We start from the raw sequence: 19,321 nt of genomic DNA, 5'->3' as shown, positions 1-19,321 counted from the left end.
GTGCTAATTTCGGACCTCAAGGAGGACTTCGCTGGGACACCGAAGCTATTCGGGAGTATCCTTCCAGACAACTGTTTCACCTAGGAGGACAGTTGGTTTTTACTTCAGAACTATATATATATATATATATATATATATATATATATATATATATATATATATATATATATATATATATCTTGTTTCACCAGTTATAGGTTTTTTTATAACATATATATATATATTAATTAATATAACTCCCCTTGGTGTAAGGTATCGGTAAGTTTGAGCTCAAATCCTACCCAGAGATTATCTTCCATTGTTTTTTGTATTAACCATTTATTTCTTTATTAACTTTAATTATTTCATTATTAATTATAATTATTTCATTATTTGTTTACTTAACTAATTTTTATATTTCATCTTGCGTTATTAACTCCGGTTATTATCCCTTCAGGATAATATACCGTTTCAATTGTTTAACATGGCTTGTTCCCATTTATATATATTATTTTGTTTGTATTTGAATTTAGAGGTGTTTAACAATATTGTTGGTCATATTGTAGGTAAGTTTGATATATTTACTTGGCTATACGTTCTTCCAACGTTAGCATTATTTTGTTTAAGGCTGTTTTAACCTAGATGTAGGTTGTACACTCTATATCAGAGTTATTCTGTCTAGTTTTCAACTTTTATTATAGTTGTTTTCAACCTTTTTTTTAAATATTATATTGTGAAATTTCATATACTTTTTGGTAACTTAGAGATTGTCAAAATCTAAGAAGTTATATTTAATAAACTTAAACTTGTTTTGCATATAATTTTTTTATTAATATTTCCTTACCTTTTTACATTTACAGCATTTTTGTTTATTAAATCAACTTTAATTAATATTAGCAGTATGCGATACCTGGAAGAGTGACCGTTACTCTTTTTAGAGTAGTATCCCTCTTCTGGCGCCCTCAATTTGTTCTCTTTGTTAACTTTCAATATATCTATTTATTTTTCATATCTTCTTTTCTATCCATCATACATATTTTCCTGAGTTACTGTCTTTAAAAGGCATGCAAATTGGCCGTATCCATCCTTGAGTTTCTAGTGGTCATTCTCTTGCCTACATTGCTAGCCTAGCCACATTCCGTTCAATATTTTTTTACTTCTTTACTTAATTGTTATCTATTTTACTTCTATCAATTTTATCCCATATATATATATATATATATATATATATATATATATATATATATATATATATATATAGACCACTCTTCTTATACCTCTCTCCTCCTACACACCCCAGTATTTTGCTACACTACATTCAGGAGTGTATGGAAAACGGTTGACAAAGAGAGATAGCAATATACTATATGGCTCGTAACATACAATAGTGCAGTACGATACAGGCACTATATGGTTTGTATCATGTACTAACAGAATATTAAAAATTTGTTGCAGCAGCCACCGTGTTAAAGCAGAAAACACCCGATTTTACATTACAGAAATTTACGCGGCACTTTAAATATAATATTAATCTAATTTTCTTATGCAAAACCTTTCATGAGATGTAATTAGAGAAACTTTTACAAGAGTTTAAGGAAATAACCTTCGCAAATCTTACCATGATATTTACTTCAGCATTTAAATTTGTCTTATTGTAACAAGAGTTTTAAACTATTCTGCCAAGGAGCATAAATTCTAATAACTTTTACAATATTTGTATAGCTCAAAGTAAACATAGTAGAACTTTTGCTAAAATTCATCTTGTGGGAGTTAGTTTAGTCGACATGTGCAAGTGGTAGCAAGTTTTTAAGGTTTCTCAAGTCTGCCGAGTAAACAGCTATAATGAAAACGAGTATGTATCCCTTTCATTAATGTCGAGATTGGTGTAGACCGAGTTTGAAAACATATAGAGGTATAACGTTAGAAGTAAAGGGGCAACATTAATACACTAAGAATATACAGGGTGAGTCATATACAGGATACCATTATTGTATCTTTTCCAGTTCTAATTTATGGGTTTATCATAACTATGTACATATTTTTAGTTTTTTTTAAATTGTTCTTCGTTATTGTTAGTAGTTACTGTTTTCTGTTGTGCAGTGACTCAGTTTATCATTTCAATTAAAATGTTTGAAATTTATAACATTTGTTTAAATTAATTACCTTATAATTTGATACTTCATTATGGTTGTTCTATTTTTGGTAAGATTTGATCGTTCACTAAAAATTTAATAAAAGTGCGACAACATTGTCGCATATGTCGTTTTCATTGGCTATTTATGTAGTTTGAAAATCATATTTTAAAAAAATATATATACAGGGTGTAATATTTAATACGAATCCCTAAATTAATTTTTCCAAAGCCAGTCCTGTAATTTTTTAGTTTAGCTAATACCAGTCGAATGCTTGATAGTAGTGTACTGGATCATGCAAAAATTAAAAAAATCAAATGAGCGGTATAAACACTACAGTAAAATGAAATAAATGGTCAATTACACAAATCACCCTGTTAATTAATAAAGAAGAGGAGTTGACATTTTTTAGTGGCCACATGATATGCTCCCTGAGGGACTCTACATATGGTAGAAGTATGTAAAGTTCCTCATGTGTATATTACACAAAAATCCCGAAAGATTGAGTATAAATTATACTTATAGCGGGATTTTCATTATGTTGCAGTTGCACAGAATAAGTAATTAGATTGACTAACATTTTGTGAATAGGTTTTTAAGAACTACTAAAAATATCTACTGTTTTCAATGGTTGGTTACTTGTGTATAATATTGTATAGCGACAAGAAGAAATATATAATGTTAGCTACCGCATGTAGAAAGGTTAAAGTGGTTGTCAATGCCATGTTGTCCAATATAATATATGCTTTCAAGTTATCATGGGAAACAACTAGTATTTAAATGAATTTGAATTTTGGTCTCCTACAAGTATCGACGTTATTTTCTTTAGACAGCAGAGATACCTAAAATGACGTAAAGAAGTTCTAATACTTTTTCCTTAAGATAGGAACGGACGCTTGCTACAAGCCTTAAAAAATTAAAAACTACCGACTTAATTCTAAAAACGACATAGATACTATCGAAAAAAAAAAAAAAAAAATTCCTCGAGTACACATTGCAGTCCAACGGCGCAAACATTGCGCCAAAAAGTTGCGTTTCTCTATTTTTTGATACTAACTTGAAATTTGCTGCTTCAAAAACAGATTATTCAGCAACAATAAACACCCAAACTACCTAGATGCCCCAATAGATCGAACACTAAGCTTTAAAGAAACTCTTCCACAAACAAGTGTAAAACTCAAAACTGTAATAAGATTCTGCAAATGCTATGTATAATGTATTATACGATATGAGGTTTATTAGTGTAAATACTGGGACCGACAGCACTGGCGTTCCCCATTACGGCGTACTGAGGACCGGTATTCGCAGTAGTTTCATAGTTACCTTTGTCTTTTGGTAAATTTGACTATTGTATTCATAAAAATATCAGCTAGGAATATACTCCAGTCGTCATAGATGAAAATGCAGTTCTAAATATTTTAGATCATTTGTAATGTTATAATTTAAATCCTGTGTTTTTAGGCATATTCCAATTGCCGCATATTTTTGGCCAAAACCAAAATCAAAATTTTATGCCGGTCAATGGAAACGATAAGTTTTATTAATCGCATCGTAGATCGTAAAAAAAAACGGGTGTGGCAGTCCAGTGGGACTGCCGGTAGAAGTTATACTTCTATACACGCGTTCGCCGTTAAAAATTTATATAGGATTCAATCTGCACAATCATTACATATGTAATGCTATAGGTAAAAGAGAGCAGAAAGAAAAAAAGAATTAGTTATATAGGTATATGGTGCATCGTTTGCTGTATATGAACATTTGACCTGTAATAGGAGTATATTTTTGATTTTTATGTATGTATAAAAGGAGTTGAATGCAAAAAAAATTTACACCTACTCTGCAGTAAAATTCATTGTTTATTTTGTTATTAATATAAAAAATTACAATACAATAAATACACTGCAACATAATTCAATAAAATAATACAATATAAATTAAAATGTAATATATATAAGTATTTAAAACTGCCAATATACATAACTTACTTTACGAAGATAAAAATAAACTCGGATTATGTTGTAAATTTTCATTTTATTTTAAAATTTATGTTTTTTGCGAATATAACATATATTTAATAAGATTGACGTGAGGTTTTTAAATATTTCAAAAATAAAAAAGGAAATTTATAATTGGGATTCGAACTCACAACCACCAGCGTATGAACCAAACACGTAAAGGATTTGCCAATTAGACATGACACTAACGGATTTCAAAATTGACAGTTCTCGGTTAAAACAGTGATTATTTTGAAATACAAAGGCCTAAAATAATTATAAACGTTTAATTTTAAATAATACAAAACATGTCACATAAATAATAATATTAATACATATTATATTATATATAATATTATATATATATATATATATATATATATATATATATATATATATATACAATATTATATAAATAATATATTTAATATTAAATATATATACAAAAGGAACATTTTTATTCTCGAGAGAGGAAGAGAGAGTAAATATATCTTCTGTCTCTCTCTTACTCATTATCTTACATATGTAATGGTTTCACCGATTCACTTTCATACAAATTTCCAACGCCGACCGTGCGTATAGAAGTATAACTTCAAAAATCGCACGTTTAATAATTTGACAGCTTTATAGAAATCAACTTTATTTACAGAAAAACGCAAAAAATGCATATGGAGTACAACTTTTATTTAAAAAATTGATTTCGCGCCCGTAACTGACATTAAAAATCACCGTTCGCTTCAAGCTTTGTTTCTGAGAGAACCGTTCATTTTTATGTTAAATTATCTGAGCTTTATTTTTTGTTTGAAATATTTTTTTGCTGCATAGGATCAATTTACTCCGTTTTCCCCTCTAAGAGGGGGCTTTTAGGAAGCCGAGGGATAAGAGTCAAACACTTTTTTGCATTTTGTTTGGGGTTTATAAATTGACATTCTTAGCAAAATTCAGCCTGTTCATCTCGTTTTTTTTAAAGATCAGTCTTTGGCTTCTGGTCTAGTAGGAATAGACAATCATCCATAGATCGACCATATGGTTCCTTCTATAAATTATTCTTATTAATATAGACATATAACACAAATATACTGACTGTTGCAATACATTACCGTTTCCCCAGTGCGACAGAGAAAACTGACGCAAGGCAGTACTTTTATCTCTTTCTAATGTGCCCGGTTTATCGACCAAATGATCTAAATGACAAATGGGTAGGTCACGGGGTCAATAAATCCGGTCCATTATAAAGAGATGCAGAGACTGTTTTGCGTCAGTTTTCTCTGTTGCACTGGGGAAACGGACCTGTATTGCAACAGTCATTATATTTGTATTACATGTCTATGGATATTAATTATTATTTACCTGATTAATATATAGGTTATGATTAGCATCAAAACCTAAAGTTTATTCTTCATAATACGAGGTCTCTAATTCTAAGTTATGTAGTTTGTAGATTATTAGGTCAATTCTATCGTATATACCAATCAAATATACTAAACATCAAACAATATAGTTTCGTATTTATTTATTTGTTAATAACTATAAATAAATCCACTGTCAAAAGTATACAAGAATGTAGCATTCAAGAAATTTACAATATATAAAATTTTAGAGTCTTTAGAGTTTAACCATTTTTGGGAATGCTTATAGTTTGTGTGATGCTGAGATATTCGCATTTAAATTATATCGATTTATTTTCAATAGATGATCTAGGTAACGAATTTTTGTATACAAATATGAATTATAAAAGATTGTTGCTTATACTCCTTGTTTTGAAATTTTAATGACATAAGGAGCAGCATTGAACGAACTAAAATAGAAAAACTGGCAGCTTTTTGTAAATTAAAAAACATATTTTGCTAAGTTTCAAAAGTTTTTACTCCAGTTTAATTATGTAATCACTGATGAACAGTTGGTGGCATTCGGAAGCAATCGTAATTTTAGACAGTACATGCCATCTAATACAAACAAATATGGCAATAAAATATTTGCCGTAGTTGGTGCAAGAAACTTCTATTGTTGCAACATGAAATTATACCATGGCAAGCCACCAAAAAGTCCTTATCCATTTAGTAATTCTGCGGAAAACGTCGTGTTGCGACTTATAAAGTCAATATCAAACGAAGGAAGAAACGTGACTGTAGACAATTGGTATACTAACATAATTTAGCACAAAAGATACTCTATTCACAGAAAATAAAATATTCTTAGTGAGCACCGTAAAAAAATAAGCGGAAAATTCCCAATGAATTTCTTCAAAACAAAGATAGAGAATCAAAAAGTATTTTGTTTGGATATACAAAAAATGCAACATTGATGACGTATGTGCCAAAAAAGTCAAAAACAGAAATTTTATTATCTACTTTACATAAAGATAATAAAATTGACAAGTAGGGTAAACTATATAGTGATTGGACCCTATCAGCTATTGGCACTTTATAAGTTTTTTACATTATTTTAAGATTATTATAAAGAAATATACTGACTACTGATATTATTTTATGACAGTGGCAACCCTGTACAAATAGTTTTAAACTTCATTTTGTTCATCGAGTTAGAATCTATGGAGAGGGCATCACGTGACTAAAAACGACCTGACTTCGGCCATATTGTTATGATCATTTTGACAGATCGTGTATGATTGTTTACGTTTGTTGTTTTTCGAATATTTTTAGGTTTGGAATTCTTTTATAAAAATTGCAATATTATATTGTGATAGTGCATAATAATGGTTTCTTGTTCTCAACGTAGTTGCAGTAGCAGAAGCAATGTTAATAAAACATTTTCAGGAATAACGTTCCACAGGTTAGTATACAAATATATAAACAAAGTAATGGCCCGTACTTCAGAAAATAAATTAATAGTATTCATAAAAAATCTTATAAGTAAGGTAGATCGTGCTATTCTTGAGAATAATCAAATATCTTCATCATAAATATCTTAAAATTTCTTATTACTTAACTACTGCAACATAATTATTTTTATTTCTACATAGTATTTCCATTGTGATATTTGGCAGGTATTCAATTTTGTTTTTTTTTAATAATAACTTTTCTAACTTTGTTAATTGAACTAAATTTTTAAGTGTCCGTTAATTTGTAGTTATCAAATATATAACTTGTAAAACGAACGTATTTCTTTTATTTCATACCGTATATCCATTTAACCTCTAAAATATTATTTATATTATTTTCTCTTTCAGAGAAAACTTCAGTAGCACAAGAAGTTCATGTAGAAGAAATTCTTATACAGAAAAATGAAAAAGAAACTTAGTCTTTACAAGAAACTATTGAGATAAATGATATATTACAAGAAAATGTAACACGGAAAGGATCTGTAGAAAAATTACTTATAGAGGAGAATAAAAATGTCCAATCACAAAACTTCCTGGAGTTATTCGTAAAGCGAAAAGTTGCACAACTAAAATAGAATGCTGGAAACTGTGTTTTAATGACAAAATTATAGACAGACATGGGATATAAAGACAGTTCCGATGCGAGGCTAACAAATATATATGTGAACTAAAAGCTTTGATTGGCCTGCTTTATTTAGCTGGAGTTTACCGTGGAGGAACTTCAATTTTTGAGTTTTGGGAAAAAATGGTACGGACATTGACATATTTCTGTGCTTACGCCTAGACTGACAACTCTAACTGACAACTGACAACTGACAAACTCACTGACAAATCATAGTCTAACAATTGTAGGCACCCTACCGAAAAACAAAAGGCATATCCCAACCGAATTTTTATTGAACAATAGACCGCCAAAATCAACTATGTTTGGATTTACCAAAGATATGACGATACTGGCCCATATACCAAAACCAAAAAAACATGTTGTTCTTTTGTCAACGCTAGATGAATGACAAATACTGTCCACTTGCTAAACTACGACTAAATAGACACAGGCACGTTCGAAAAGTTTTGTGAAATGCAGATTGAAATAAAAATTAGCTGGGCTTAAATCGCGACAATTAAATCAGTCGGTGCGAGAGTCATAACGTTATCAGCCGAAGGCTAACAGAACACTTTTAGAGAGAAATGCATTTTCCACTTTTTCAATGCCATTGGCTTTGGTTTAAACTATATTTTGAACTCAGGAACGACGTTTTGAAAATTGGCACTCACTACCTTTTTAATGTCATTGCCTGAATTACCGTTGGTAAAATGTGACTTTAATTTATTTAGATATACGTTAGATAGTTTTGACATACGACTCAACTTGCTTACACTTTACCTCAACTTCGAAATGTAGAATTCTGTCATCCAATATTTTATAAAAGAAAATCTAAGCATGAAAACTAAACAGTATAAAGAAAACAAGTGTAGTTGCTAATTTAATAAAAGCTATAATAATAACACCCAAGATAAAAAAGCAAACGTAAAGTCTTGATACTGACGTTGTTTTTTTTATTGTGCGGTGTCTAATATAAATTAAGATAGCAGTTCATTTTATAATTTGGTTTTACCTTTATTTGTTTATATATTAGTTATAATTTCAAACTTAAAGTGTATTCTTTTCAACTGAATAAAATACCATCTATAATTTTTAAAACTTTACTTGATCATCTTGATTAATTATATAAAATACATTCTTGTATATTCTCGGCACCATATATATCATCACAGCTATTACCACGGCTGGCCACAAAATACTAACTAAAAAACTCATAAGTTTCGTATAAATTGTCCATGCTACTATAAAGGAAAATATTCCTATAATTAGAATTGCGACATCATCTTGCTTGACGATATCTGAGATATTTCTGACAATTTCTTTGGTATCCAAATTCATCTTCGAACATTTTATGATAAAAAGGTACTGAAAATTTATAATGACAGATTTGACTGGATGACAGTAATTAGTATTATGACAAAATAAACATTTTAAAGGAAGACTAACGTCACTAGTACATTTTTAGTATATAAACCGGACAACAAATACAATTTATTCTGTTAATATACACGGTATGTCTAAAAAAGGTAACACCGTCTCTAGAATAGGTAAAAAACTAAAAACTAATTGGGGATGCTTAATAAAAATTTTTTGAAACGTCATCTGTTTTCAAGATAAAAAGCGTTGAAAAAAAAATGTAACACACTTTTTACGATTTTATCCAAACTACTAAAAACATTGTAATGAAATTGTATACGTATATATTTTGGAAGCTGATACATCCCAAAGTTTTTGGTAATGAAACAATTAAAGCCCTTGTACGCAAATGATCTTGAAGTAACGCAAAACCTAGATCTCGTAAAAATTTTCGTCTTCCGATGGTCTTCTCTTTAGTATTATTTGCATAATTAAAAACTTGACTCTTGATTCCAGCAACATTAATTTAGACAAGCATAAAAAACGACCATTGGCCACCTTCTTGTAGTTCTTGCGCAATTATATGTTGCACATAACTTGTCGACAACATCAACGCCGCCTTTGATCTGATTATATGTTGTCAATATGTTTTTGGAAATCTCCGGTTTCAGCATCTATTGTGTCGTTAATATGCATACTTTAAGCCAGAAGTACAACTTACTTCTTGTTTATACAATAAGAAACAAGGATACAATTTTTTCTGAAAGCAAAAACACTTGACCTTTAAACGCAATTTCCTTGTACAAATGAAGAAGGCAATTATCTTTTATTCTTACGCAGAGATCCTACTACAACGCTTAGTCTATGATTTTCCAATAGCTTTAAACTAAGGGTATACCTATAAATTAATTATCTAGCTTAATATTTCTTCTTAAATTTAAAATTGGTTAAATAATTTGCTCAACAAGAGAAGAAGCTGAAGTATCTACAAAAAAACGTCCTTTCTCGCTGACGCCCAACGTAAACTTCTAAATTCGCAGTATAGAATATTTTGGCATCGCTTAAAGTAAAAATTGTATGCCATATTTGTTTGGCTTGCTGGGTATATATTGTCCAAAAAACATCGGTCCCTAAAGTAAAGTCATCTAATTTTTTATCAAGAACTACGAATTCGAATAGGCTATACCCAGCTTTGCAATTGTCAGCAAACAAATAAAAAAACTGTCGAATTGCTGCTAGTTTATCTAACTTTTTTCTCTGCTTACGTGATTACGGCAAAAGCAGAACTTATGGTCAAAATATATTACAAGACTCTGGTGGTAGAATTTTAAGTGATAAAAAAGAGCGCTGTACCGAATGGGAAAATTACATAATAGAATTATTTAACGATGACCAAAGAATCTTTCAAGAAATAACATCTAACAGAGATACAGGCCCACCGATTCTAATCTCAGAAGTTCAGAAGGCTATCGACCAAGCGAAACGAAGGAAGGCTTCTGGTCCTAACGAAATACCTGCAGAATTGTTAAAACTATTAGATAATGAGAGGTGTTGCGATTATCACATATAATAACATAACATTAAATAATAACACAATAAGATATACAGCAGCGGCAAATTACCAGACAACTGGTTAGAATCGATATTTATAACTACTCCCAAGAAAAAGAATGCCAGACAGTGTAGCAACTATCGACTTATCAGTTTAATGAGTCACACGCTCAAAATTTTTATGAAAATATTGCATTGTAGCATATATAAACTTTGTGAGGGGATAACTGGTGATGAGCAGTTTGGTTTCCGAAACGGTATGGGTACTCGAGAAGCTCTTTTTGCATACGAACACTCTTACAAAAGAGCATTGAGTTTAGGAAAAATATTTTCGTATGTTTTATAGATTTCGAAAAAGCCTTTGATAGAGTACCACATACATTATTATTTCAATGCTTAGACTCAGTTGGTCTGGACACGTATGACATTAGATTACTTAAAAATCTTTACTACAATCAGACCGCTTGTGTTAAGGTGGACCAAGAGGTTTCAGCTAAAGTTTCTATTAAGCGTGGTGTCAGACAGGGATGTGTTATGTCACCGATGTTGTTTAATGCCTACACTGAACCAGTTTTTGAAATAGCGTTAAATAATCGCCGCGGAGGTGTTAAGATCGGTGGTGAAATTATTAACAACATCAGATACGCCGATGACACTGCAATAATGGCAGAGAGTCTAGAAGATCTTCAAACCCTGTTGAATGCTGTAAACAACAAATGCACTGAAAAGGGCTTAACAATCAACGCAAAAAAAAACAAAATGGATGGTGGTCGGAAAAATTAATATCAAAGACTCAGTACTAAGATTAGATAACAAAATCCTGGAAAGGATCGAACACTTTAGATATCTGGGTAGCTGGATTGACTGCAGGGTTGAAAGTGACGAGGAAATTTCGACCAGAATAGAACTCGCACGGAAAAACTTTATTAACTGGCGTTCTGTATTATGCAGTAGAAGTCTGTCGTTGACCACACGTCTAAGAGTATTAAAGTGCTACGTCTGGTCCACTTTGTTCTATGGATGTGAAACTTGGACAACAAATATAAAAAATCTTAACAAATTAGAAGCGTTTGAGTTATGGTGACCGTCGCATGCTCAGAATCCCGTGGACAGCACACATATCTAACGAACGCGTGCTAGAGACCGTGCACAAAGAGCGAGCATTGATCAACATCATCAAAACGAGAAAGGTCCAATACTTCGGTCATATAATGAGAGGATCTAAATATCGCTTACTCCGGTTAATCATTCAGGGCAAAATCGAAGGAAAACGTTGGGTCGAAAGAAAACAACTGTCCTGGCTGCGTAACATTAGACAATGGACAGGTCGAATGGTCGAGGAACTGTTTCATCTAGCTGCCGACCCAGAATCATTTCATCAGCTTGTCAATATGACGATAGCCAACTCTTGAATACAAGCACGGCACACAAAGAAGAAGAAGACGGTCATTTTTTTTATCAAACCTGATACATCTGAGAAAAAACTTGAACCGTTTCAGCGACATTGTGAGCCGAAATATCTCAATTTCTCCACCGTTGCTTTTCCAGAAGTGTTTCGATATATGAAACGACAACAAGAGCTCGAATTTCATTTATATTAGTCGGTCCAACATATCTAGCTCGAGCATAGTCACTGGTCAAAGATTGCATGTACATATTTATATTTTCCACTATTATATCCAGCATATTATCATTTATAAAAAACTCTAAATACTCTTAGTGTTTTTTAAGTTTTTAGTACATCTGTTTGGCCCAGGCAACTGTTTGAGAATATTTCCTTTGATAGCTCTTATCCTTGTATTTGAGCGGTTAAACATATTTCATTTCGTACCGTCCTTTCCCATATAGGTAAACCAACTCACGTCTATTCTTCGTAGAATGATCTTCACCCTGGTACCCCAATTCAGCTTCGTCTAGTTCTTTCTTGTTCTGATTCGCTTTTACATCTTTCTTTCACCACATCTTGTTCTTGTTTCTGTGCTTTCGTCGTCAATACTTTTCATAGCTTCACTGTCTTCATCTAGTCATTCTTCCATTAGACTTTTTAGAACTATTTATTCTTTCTCGTAACTCATTTTTCTGAAAAAAAATAAATAATTGTTGATTTTTGTTACCCTGTATGGAATAAAAAAATATATTACGTAGAAGGTCACGCACGTAGTGACACTCCCCAGACATGATTCTGTTAGAATATTATACTTATATTATTTCTAAATATTTATTTAAGACCACAACATTACTAAGTAACTTTACTTATATTAACATATTTTCACAATGTACTCACCTTTTTTAGTGAAATCCGCATCAATTAAAAACAGGGTATACGCTATGACTTCGAAGCGTGCCTCCATACTAATGATGAATCAATCAATGCATGAAGTTAGAAAACGTTGCAGGGTGGGAGAAACAAATTAAGGCAAGTTACACACGAAGATATAAAAGTGAGGAGTCCGAGTTCGCGCGCGCCCACTCGAGTGTTAATAAAAGCTAAGCGTATATTTCACAACTTACGGACGATGAAATTATCATTTCCAGTTATACTTTGAAGCGATTTATGCAAAAAACTGCGTTTATATGTTTCACACTCAAAAAATTGTTATTATAAACCGATATAGCCTGGACTATTATATTTTCTACAAAAATAACAAGTTTTATTTTTTTGCTCGTAATTATAGATAAAATATAAAGTACAATGAAAATAATTGCAGACTCCAAACATATGTAGATACTGTCGACATATCGTTATCTGTCATGCCGTGTAGATTTTATTTGTGAATACCTTACAACACATTTAGATTAATGTGTCAAATGTTACATGAGTTTCGGGAAACTCTTTATTTCGTAAATGTAGCAAGAGCAAATAAATGTACTGGCAGACTAAAGGGAAGAGCAAATATGTCCGTTTTAGTTAGTTACGATCTGCACAAATACAATATAATGTCGGGTTTCTGTTTCTTGCTATACCCTTTTAAAGACCCGAAATGGTAGTAAATATAGAAAACCCGTAAAATCCAAAGGAACTTCATAAAACGTTAAAGTTTCGGCGTGTTGTTTTGTATCCCGGGCTGTAAAATATGCGAAATTGCTAAGCTTTAAGAGGAAAAGTGGCATTACACCCTATTACCCTTGTTATAGGCATTGACATCTGCCCCATTTTCAATTAAAGCGGCAACAATGGCGTCGTAAATTTCCTCTTGCTTTATACACACTGCCAACAATAGAGGCGTGTTTCCGCTGCTGTCTGTCTCGTTGACGTCACGTCCGTTTTTCAAAAAATCACGGACTGCAAGGATGTCACCGTTACGAACTGCGTCGTGGAGGGTTGCATGCCGGTTCTGCTGAAACAAATCGTAAATAAACTTGAAGAAAATAAAGCTTGTTAAGTTAAAAGATCCAAGTGCAATAAAATCGTACTAAACTAACACAATGTATTTAAACATAACAAGTATTTTTTTAAACATTAGATTACTCTTTAATATATCACTCATGTTCCAAGGTCTTTAAGGTACCACAGTTTGCACATGTGCAGTTTGTCTTCAACTTATTGTAGCGGAAATATAGTAAACTTAGTAATAGCATAATTACAAATGTGATAACAAAAAAATGTAAAGAAATTGGAAGAAAACCATAAATATGAGAATTTCTGACTTGATCTTGATCAGTACCTATAGTCCATCCAAATTAAAATATAAAACATAAACTTAAAAAGGAAAATTGATAAGTGTGTTGCCAATTCTGTCAAAACTTCTAGAAAAAGTTATACTTAAACAACTTGGAGAAAATTAATGAAAGAAAACTTATACCTGACCTGAAATTTGGTTTCCGAAATAAACTTGACACTGTGGAACAGATTCATCGTGTGGTTGAAAAAATTGTAAATGTATTAGAAGGCAAAATATACTGTAGTGCAGCCTTTTTAGACATAAGTAAGACATTCGATAAATTATGGCATGAAACGTTGCTTTATAAAATAAAAACAAACTTACTCTATCTCGTCGATGAAATGACCAAATCTTATCGAGAATGCGAAATCTTAATCTGAGTATGCGAATTTTCAAAATTAAAATAAACGCAACCCTGTCAGAAAATTTCCTAACTCTTCTGGTGTACCATAAGGAATCATACTGAGTTCAACCATGTACCTGCTATTTACTGCCGATCTACCTGCAATCAAATCAACGCTAGTTGGAGCCTATGCTGCTAACACTGTTATTCAAGCATCATAATGACCTGAAGATATCTCTAGAGCAAACCCGTCCAACATAAGGTTCCGGGGTCACAATGTGGCCCGCTTAAGTACTTCATCTGACCCGCGGCGCAAGTTAAATATAGATATCGATATAGTGCGAGGCTTGGCTTGCAAACGACGCGGAGGCTACGAAGGAGATGCTTATTGCTCTCCACAACACGGCATTATTTACTCAGTCGGCCGGCAAAGCTTGTCAATAACGCCTGTATTTTTGTATTTTATTCGACTGCGATCATATTGCACGTGTTTATATACTTACTAATTTGTAAGTCAAGAGGTAGTGAATGAAATTTCTTGCAGTAAAAGTGGTGGAAAAAGGTAATTTATTTCTCTAACTAAAAATGTATGTGTTTAATTACGATTGTCTTTTATTAAAAAATATTTTAGATTACAAACAACCACATTGCCACTAAAGCTGGTAAATTTCCCAGATAGAAGACTATACTGTGATCGATAAGTTACTTGATTTGCGTCAAATGAAAGATACAACTACAGGAAAAGACACAAAGATGGATAAAGTAGTGTGAATAGTTAATTTTACATGCGCAAGAGGCCAGAATCACGTACAGTTCCAAGCATTGCTGCTATATCTGTGTTCAGATCACGAAGACGTAGTGTTCTTTAGTCGCGTTCGCTGGCTCAGCAGGGCAATTGAAACGATTCTGTTTGTTGCTCTCTAAAACAAAAATTTTTTCTTGAAAAGAAACACCAAGAAATTAGTTTTTAATGGATGAGCAGTCGTTGGCTGATCTGGCTTTCCTGGTTGATACAACTACGTATCTATCTAATTTTAATCTAAAAGTTCAAGAAAAAGATCAACTATGTCTTCAGCCTTATGAATGTGTTCAAGCTTTCACTAAGAAGCTTATAATATTAGAGAAACAGTTGAAACAAAAGCAGTTGATTCATTGGGAGATCTGTGAACCAACTTCTAATATATTTAAAATATATAAAGGACTGTGTAGGGAGGCATATAGAAAGAGCAGTAAAAGAAATAAAAAGGAATAAAGCTCCTGAAAGCGATGGAATCCTGGCAGAATTGCTGGAGGAAGGCGGAAAAAAAGCCATCACATATCTAAAAATACTATTTAGTAAATGTCTCTTCAAAGGCAACATACCCGAACAATGGAATACTGCTAAAACAATACTAATACACAAAAAGGGAGACATCACAGACCTGAAAAATTATGGACCAATTTCACTTTTTTCACTACTTTACGAAACCTTTACAAAGATTATTACAAACAGATTAACAAATAAATTTGATGGATATCAACCAGTAGAACAAGCCGGATTTAGAAAAGGATACAGCACCTGTGACCATCTATATACTTTAAAAATCCTAATAGAAAAGACTAACGAATACAATCTCCCATTATGTCTGGCTTTTATAGATTATAAAAAAGCTTTTGATAGAGTAGAACTGTAGGCAATAGAAAAAGCATTAGTTAACAACCGGATCGACTCCATGTACATTAATACATAATATTTACGAACAAGCTGAAATGATAGTTACAATGGGTAATGGAATCGAAACAAGACCAGTAAAAATCAACGGAGGCGTAAGACAATGAGACAAAATATCAGCAAAATTATTTATAGCTGCCCTAGAAGGTATCTATAAGTCAATAGACTGGGAACATAGGGGAATCCCTATTAACGGAAGATACTTGAACCATCTTACGCAGATGATGTAGTACTAATAGCCAACACATGGAATACACTGAATACGATGATTGAGGAGCTACACACAGAATGCCTAAAAAAAGGACTGAGAATGAATTTCAGCAAAACTAAACTAATGTCAAACAAAGATGACAAACCTATGATAAACATCCAATGGACAGAGATAGAACACGTAGATGAATATACATATCTGGGTCAAAATGTCAAGGTAAGCAAAGAAAATCAGACTACCGAAATAAGTAGACGTGTAAAAATTGGATGAGCAGCATTCGGAAGACTCTCATACGTACTTAAAAATAAAAATATACCTCAAAGACTACGAACCAAAGTGTTTAATTCCTGTATCCCACCTGTACTTACATATAGAGCTAAAACCTGGACATTCACTAAAATTAACATGGAGAAGATCAGAAAAACTCAGAACGCTATGGAACGACAGATACTGGGTATCTCACTCAAAGACCATAAAACCAATGAAGACATTCGTAATAGAACAAAAGTAAAAGATGCTGTCGAATAGGCAGCTAAACTGAAATGAAAATGGACTGGACATAACGAACGATGGCCGATGGAATAAATAAGTCGGGAATTGGCGGCCCTATGAAGACTAAAGACCACGAGAAACACCGCAAATGCGCTTCAGCGACGATATTAAGAGAACTGCAGGACCAATGCGGAAACGCCTTACAAACAACAGAGATGAATGGCGAGAATTAGGAGAGGTCTATATTCGAATAGAGAGAAGGGCTTAAAAAAAAGGCCTGTGTGTATATCTCTCTTTATATCTCTTTTCTGTTTTGCAATCTACTTTTATTGAGTCATTTTAACAAGTCCATTATTCTATAAATAGTTCAATTATCATTTCTTAAAATTTAATGTTTACAATTTCAATACTCTGCTATAGTACGATATAATGGCAAAATGGCATGATTTCGTATGCAGTCATACTCCACTTCGTTATTTTTTTGCCTTTGAATGTCTTCACCTCGTTTTCTTTTATATTTTGTTAAAGGAAAATGCAGTTTTTCTTTCACTTGAGTATGCTAATGATACTCGTCAATTATACACACAAGTATTTCCCTTTAAAAAAACAATAATAATAGTCAAGTTCGATGTTTCACATGTGCTATAGTCCTGCAGTAATAGTCACAGTTTTTTTTTTATTTTTTGGTCGATTAAATAAATGTCTTACAGCTGATAAACGTATTTAAGTTTAACAAGGTTTCTACATCAAAACCAATTTCAACAAAATTGAATTGGTGTGTGTGGTTCACCGATATACATTTATATAAACAACTACGATCGAATGATCAGCGAGAGAAATTTCAATTTTGAAATTAATTAAAAACGTTTTAGGATTCAATTCGACATTTTCCCAAAAAATATTTCCTGCAATATATTGTATACACCAACGGATTTATATTTTTAGATTTAAACATGCTATGTTGATTTTAGTTGAGCAGCTAAATTCTCAATTTGTCATGTTTTTTCAAACCGAAAATTTGACAAGCAAAGTAAAGCCGATCCGATTGAAATTGCGATATTAGCTTTTACTAATTTGTATTAAAATATTTAATGAAAACGGAAATACTGCATTTTTTAATAAAAAAAACATGGTTTATGGGGGAACAGATATTTCAAGTTTTTAGATTTTTTTAATCCCTTCCACATAAAGCGTTTATAATGGATTCTACCGTTTCTTTCAAAAATAACAGAATCGTGTATGATTTAAAATTTTTAATAAAAAATAACGCTTTTTCAAACAATAATTATATAAATTCGTTTTTCATACACGACCGTACATACGACGCTAATGGTGTTATTTTACATAAACATCTGGCCAAAAATATTTTCATTACTTTTAACGAGATTGGTAGTTTTTTTATAATATAATGTTATCACTAATAACAAACGCCTAATGATAATAAGAATATTAATGATAAAAATAAACCCTTCCATCACTTGTGATCCAAAAACGTTTTAATTATTATTTATATTTATATAAATAATAATTATTTTACTACAAGTTAGGCAATTTCTATTACTTACTGAATTTCTATTACTTTTCGCACATAGTAAAGAAGTTGTCAATTGCTGTAATTACCGGATATAGTATACAAGATTTTGGTTGGTACCACCGTCAGGATATAGGAGAAAGGTTTGACATACGGCAGTGCGAGTCACTTCTGCTGATACGTCCGTTCTGACTAGGTGCTGGCAGATAGTTATGTGAAATTTTATTCAAAAATGTATTTTAATTTTTGAAGTTATACTTCTATACGCACGGTCGGCGTTGGAAATTTGCATGAGAGTGAATCCGTGAAACCATTACATATGTAAGATAATGAGTAAGAGAGAGACAGAAGATATATTTTCTCTCTCTTCCTCCCTCGAGAATAAAAATGTTCCTTTTGTATATATATTTAATATTATATATATTATATATAATATTGTATATATATATATATATATATATAATATTATATATATTATAATATGTATTAATATTATTATTTATGTGATATGTTTTGTAGGTATTATTTAAAATTAAACGTTTATAATTATTTTAGGCTTTTGTATTTCAAAATATTCACTGTTTTACCGAGAATTGTCAATTTTGAAATCCGTTAGTGTCATGTCTAATTATTGGCAAATCCTTTACGTGTTTGGTTCATACGCTGGTGGTTGTAAGTTCGAATCCCAATTATGAATTTCCTTTTTTATTTTTGAAATATTTAAAAACCTCACGTTAATCTTATTAAATATATAGAATATATGCAAAAAACATAAATTTTAAAATAAAATGAAAATTTACAACATAATCCGAGTTGTTAGTTTTTTATTTTTATCTTCGTAAAGTAAGTTATGTATATTGGCAGTTTTAAATACTTATGAATATTATATTTTAATTTGTATTGTATTATTACA

General features: G+C 31.6%; 1 protein-coding gene across 3 annotated transcripts in view; it reads right to left on the bottom strand.

Moving 5' to 3' along the window:
- The window catches only part of LOC140440135 (transient receptor potential channel pyrexia-like), a 165,584-nt gene that overhangs the window by 130,660 nt on the left and 15,603 nt on the right, over positions 1-19,321 (bottom strand). For 2 of the 3 annotated variants that reach the window (XM_072530428.1, XM_072530430.1), the window contains exon 2: positions 13,583-13,796. In XM_072530428.1, coding sequence (XP_072386529.1) covers positions 13,583-13,796 — 214 coding nt within the window. The remainder of the gene's footprint in view (positions 1-13,582; positions 13,797-19,321) is intronic. The other variant, XM_072530429.1, reaches the window with a different exon arrangement.

This window comes from Diabrotica undecimpunctata, chromosome 4 (assembly GCF_040954645.1).
Source record: "Diabrotica undecimpunctata isolate CICGRU chromosome 4, icDiaUnde3, whole genome shotgun sequence".
Taxonomy (NCBI): Eukaryota; Metazoa; Arthropoda; class Insecta; order Coleoptera; family Chrysomelidae; genus Diabrotica; species Diabrotica undecimpunctata.
This window is presented reverse-complemented; position numbering and strand designations above follow the sequence as displayed.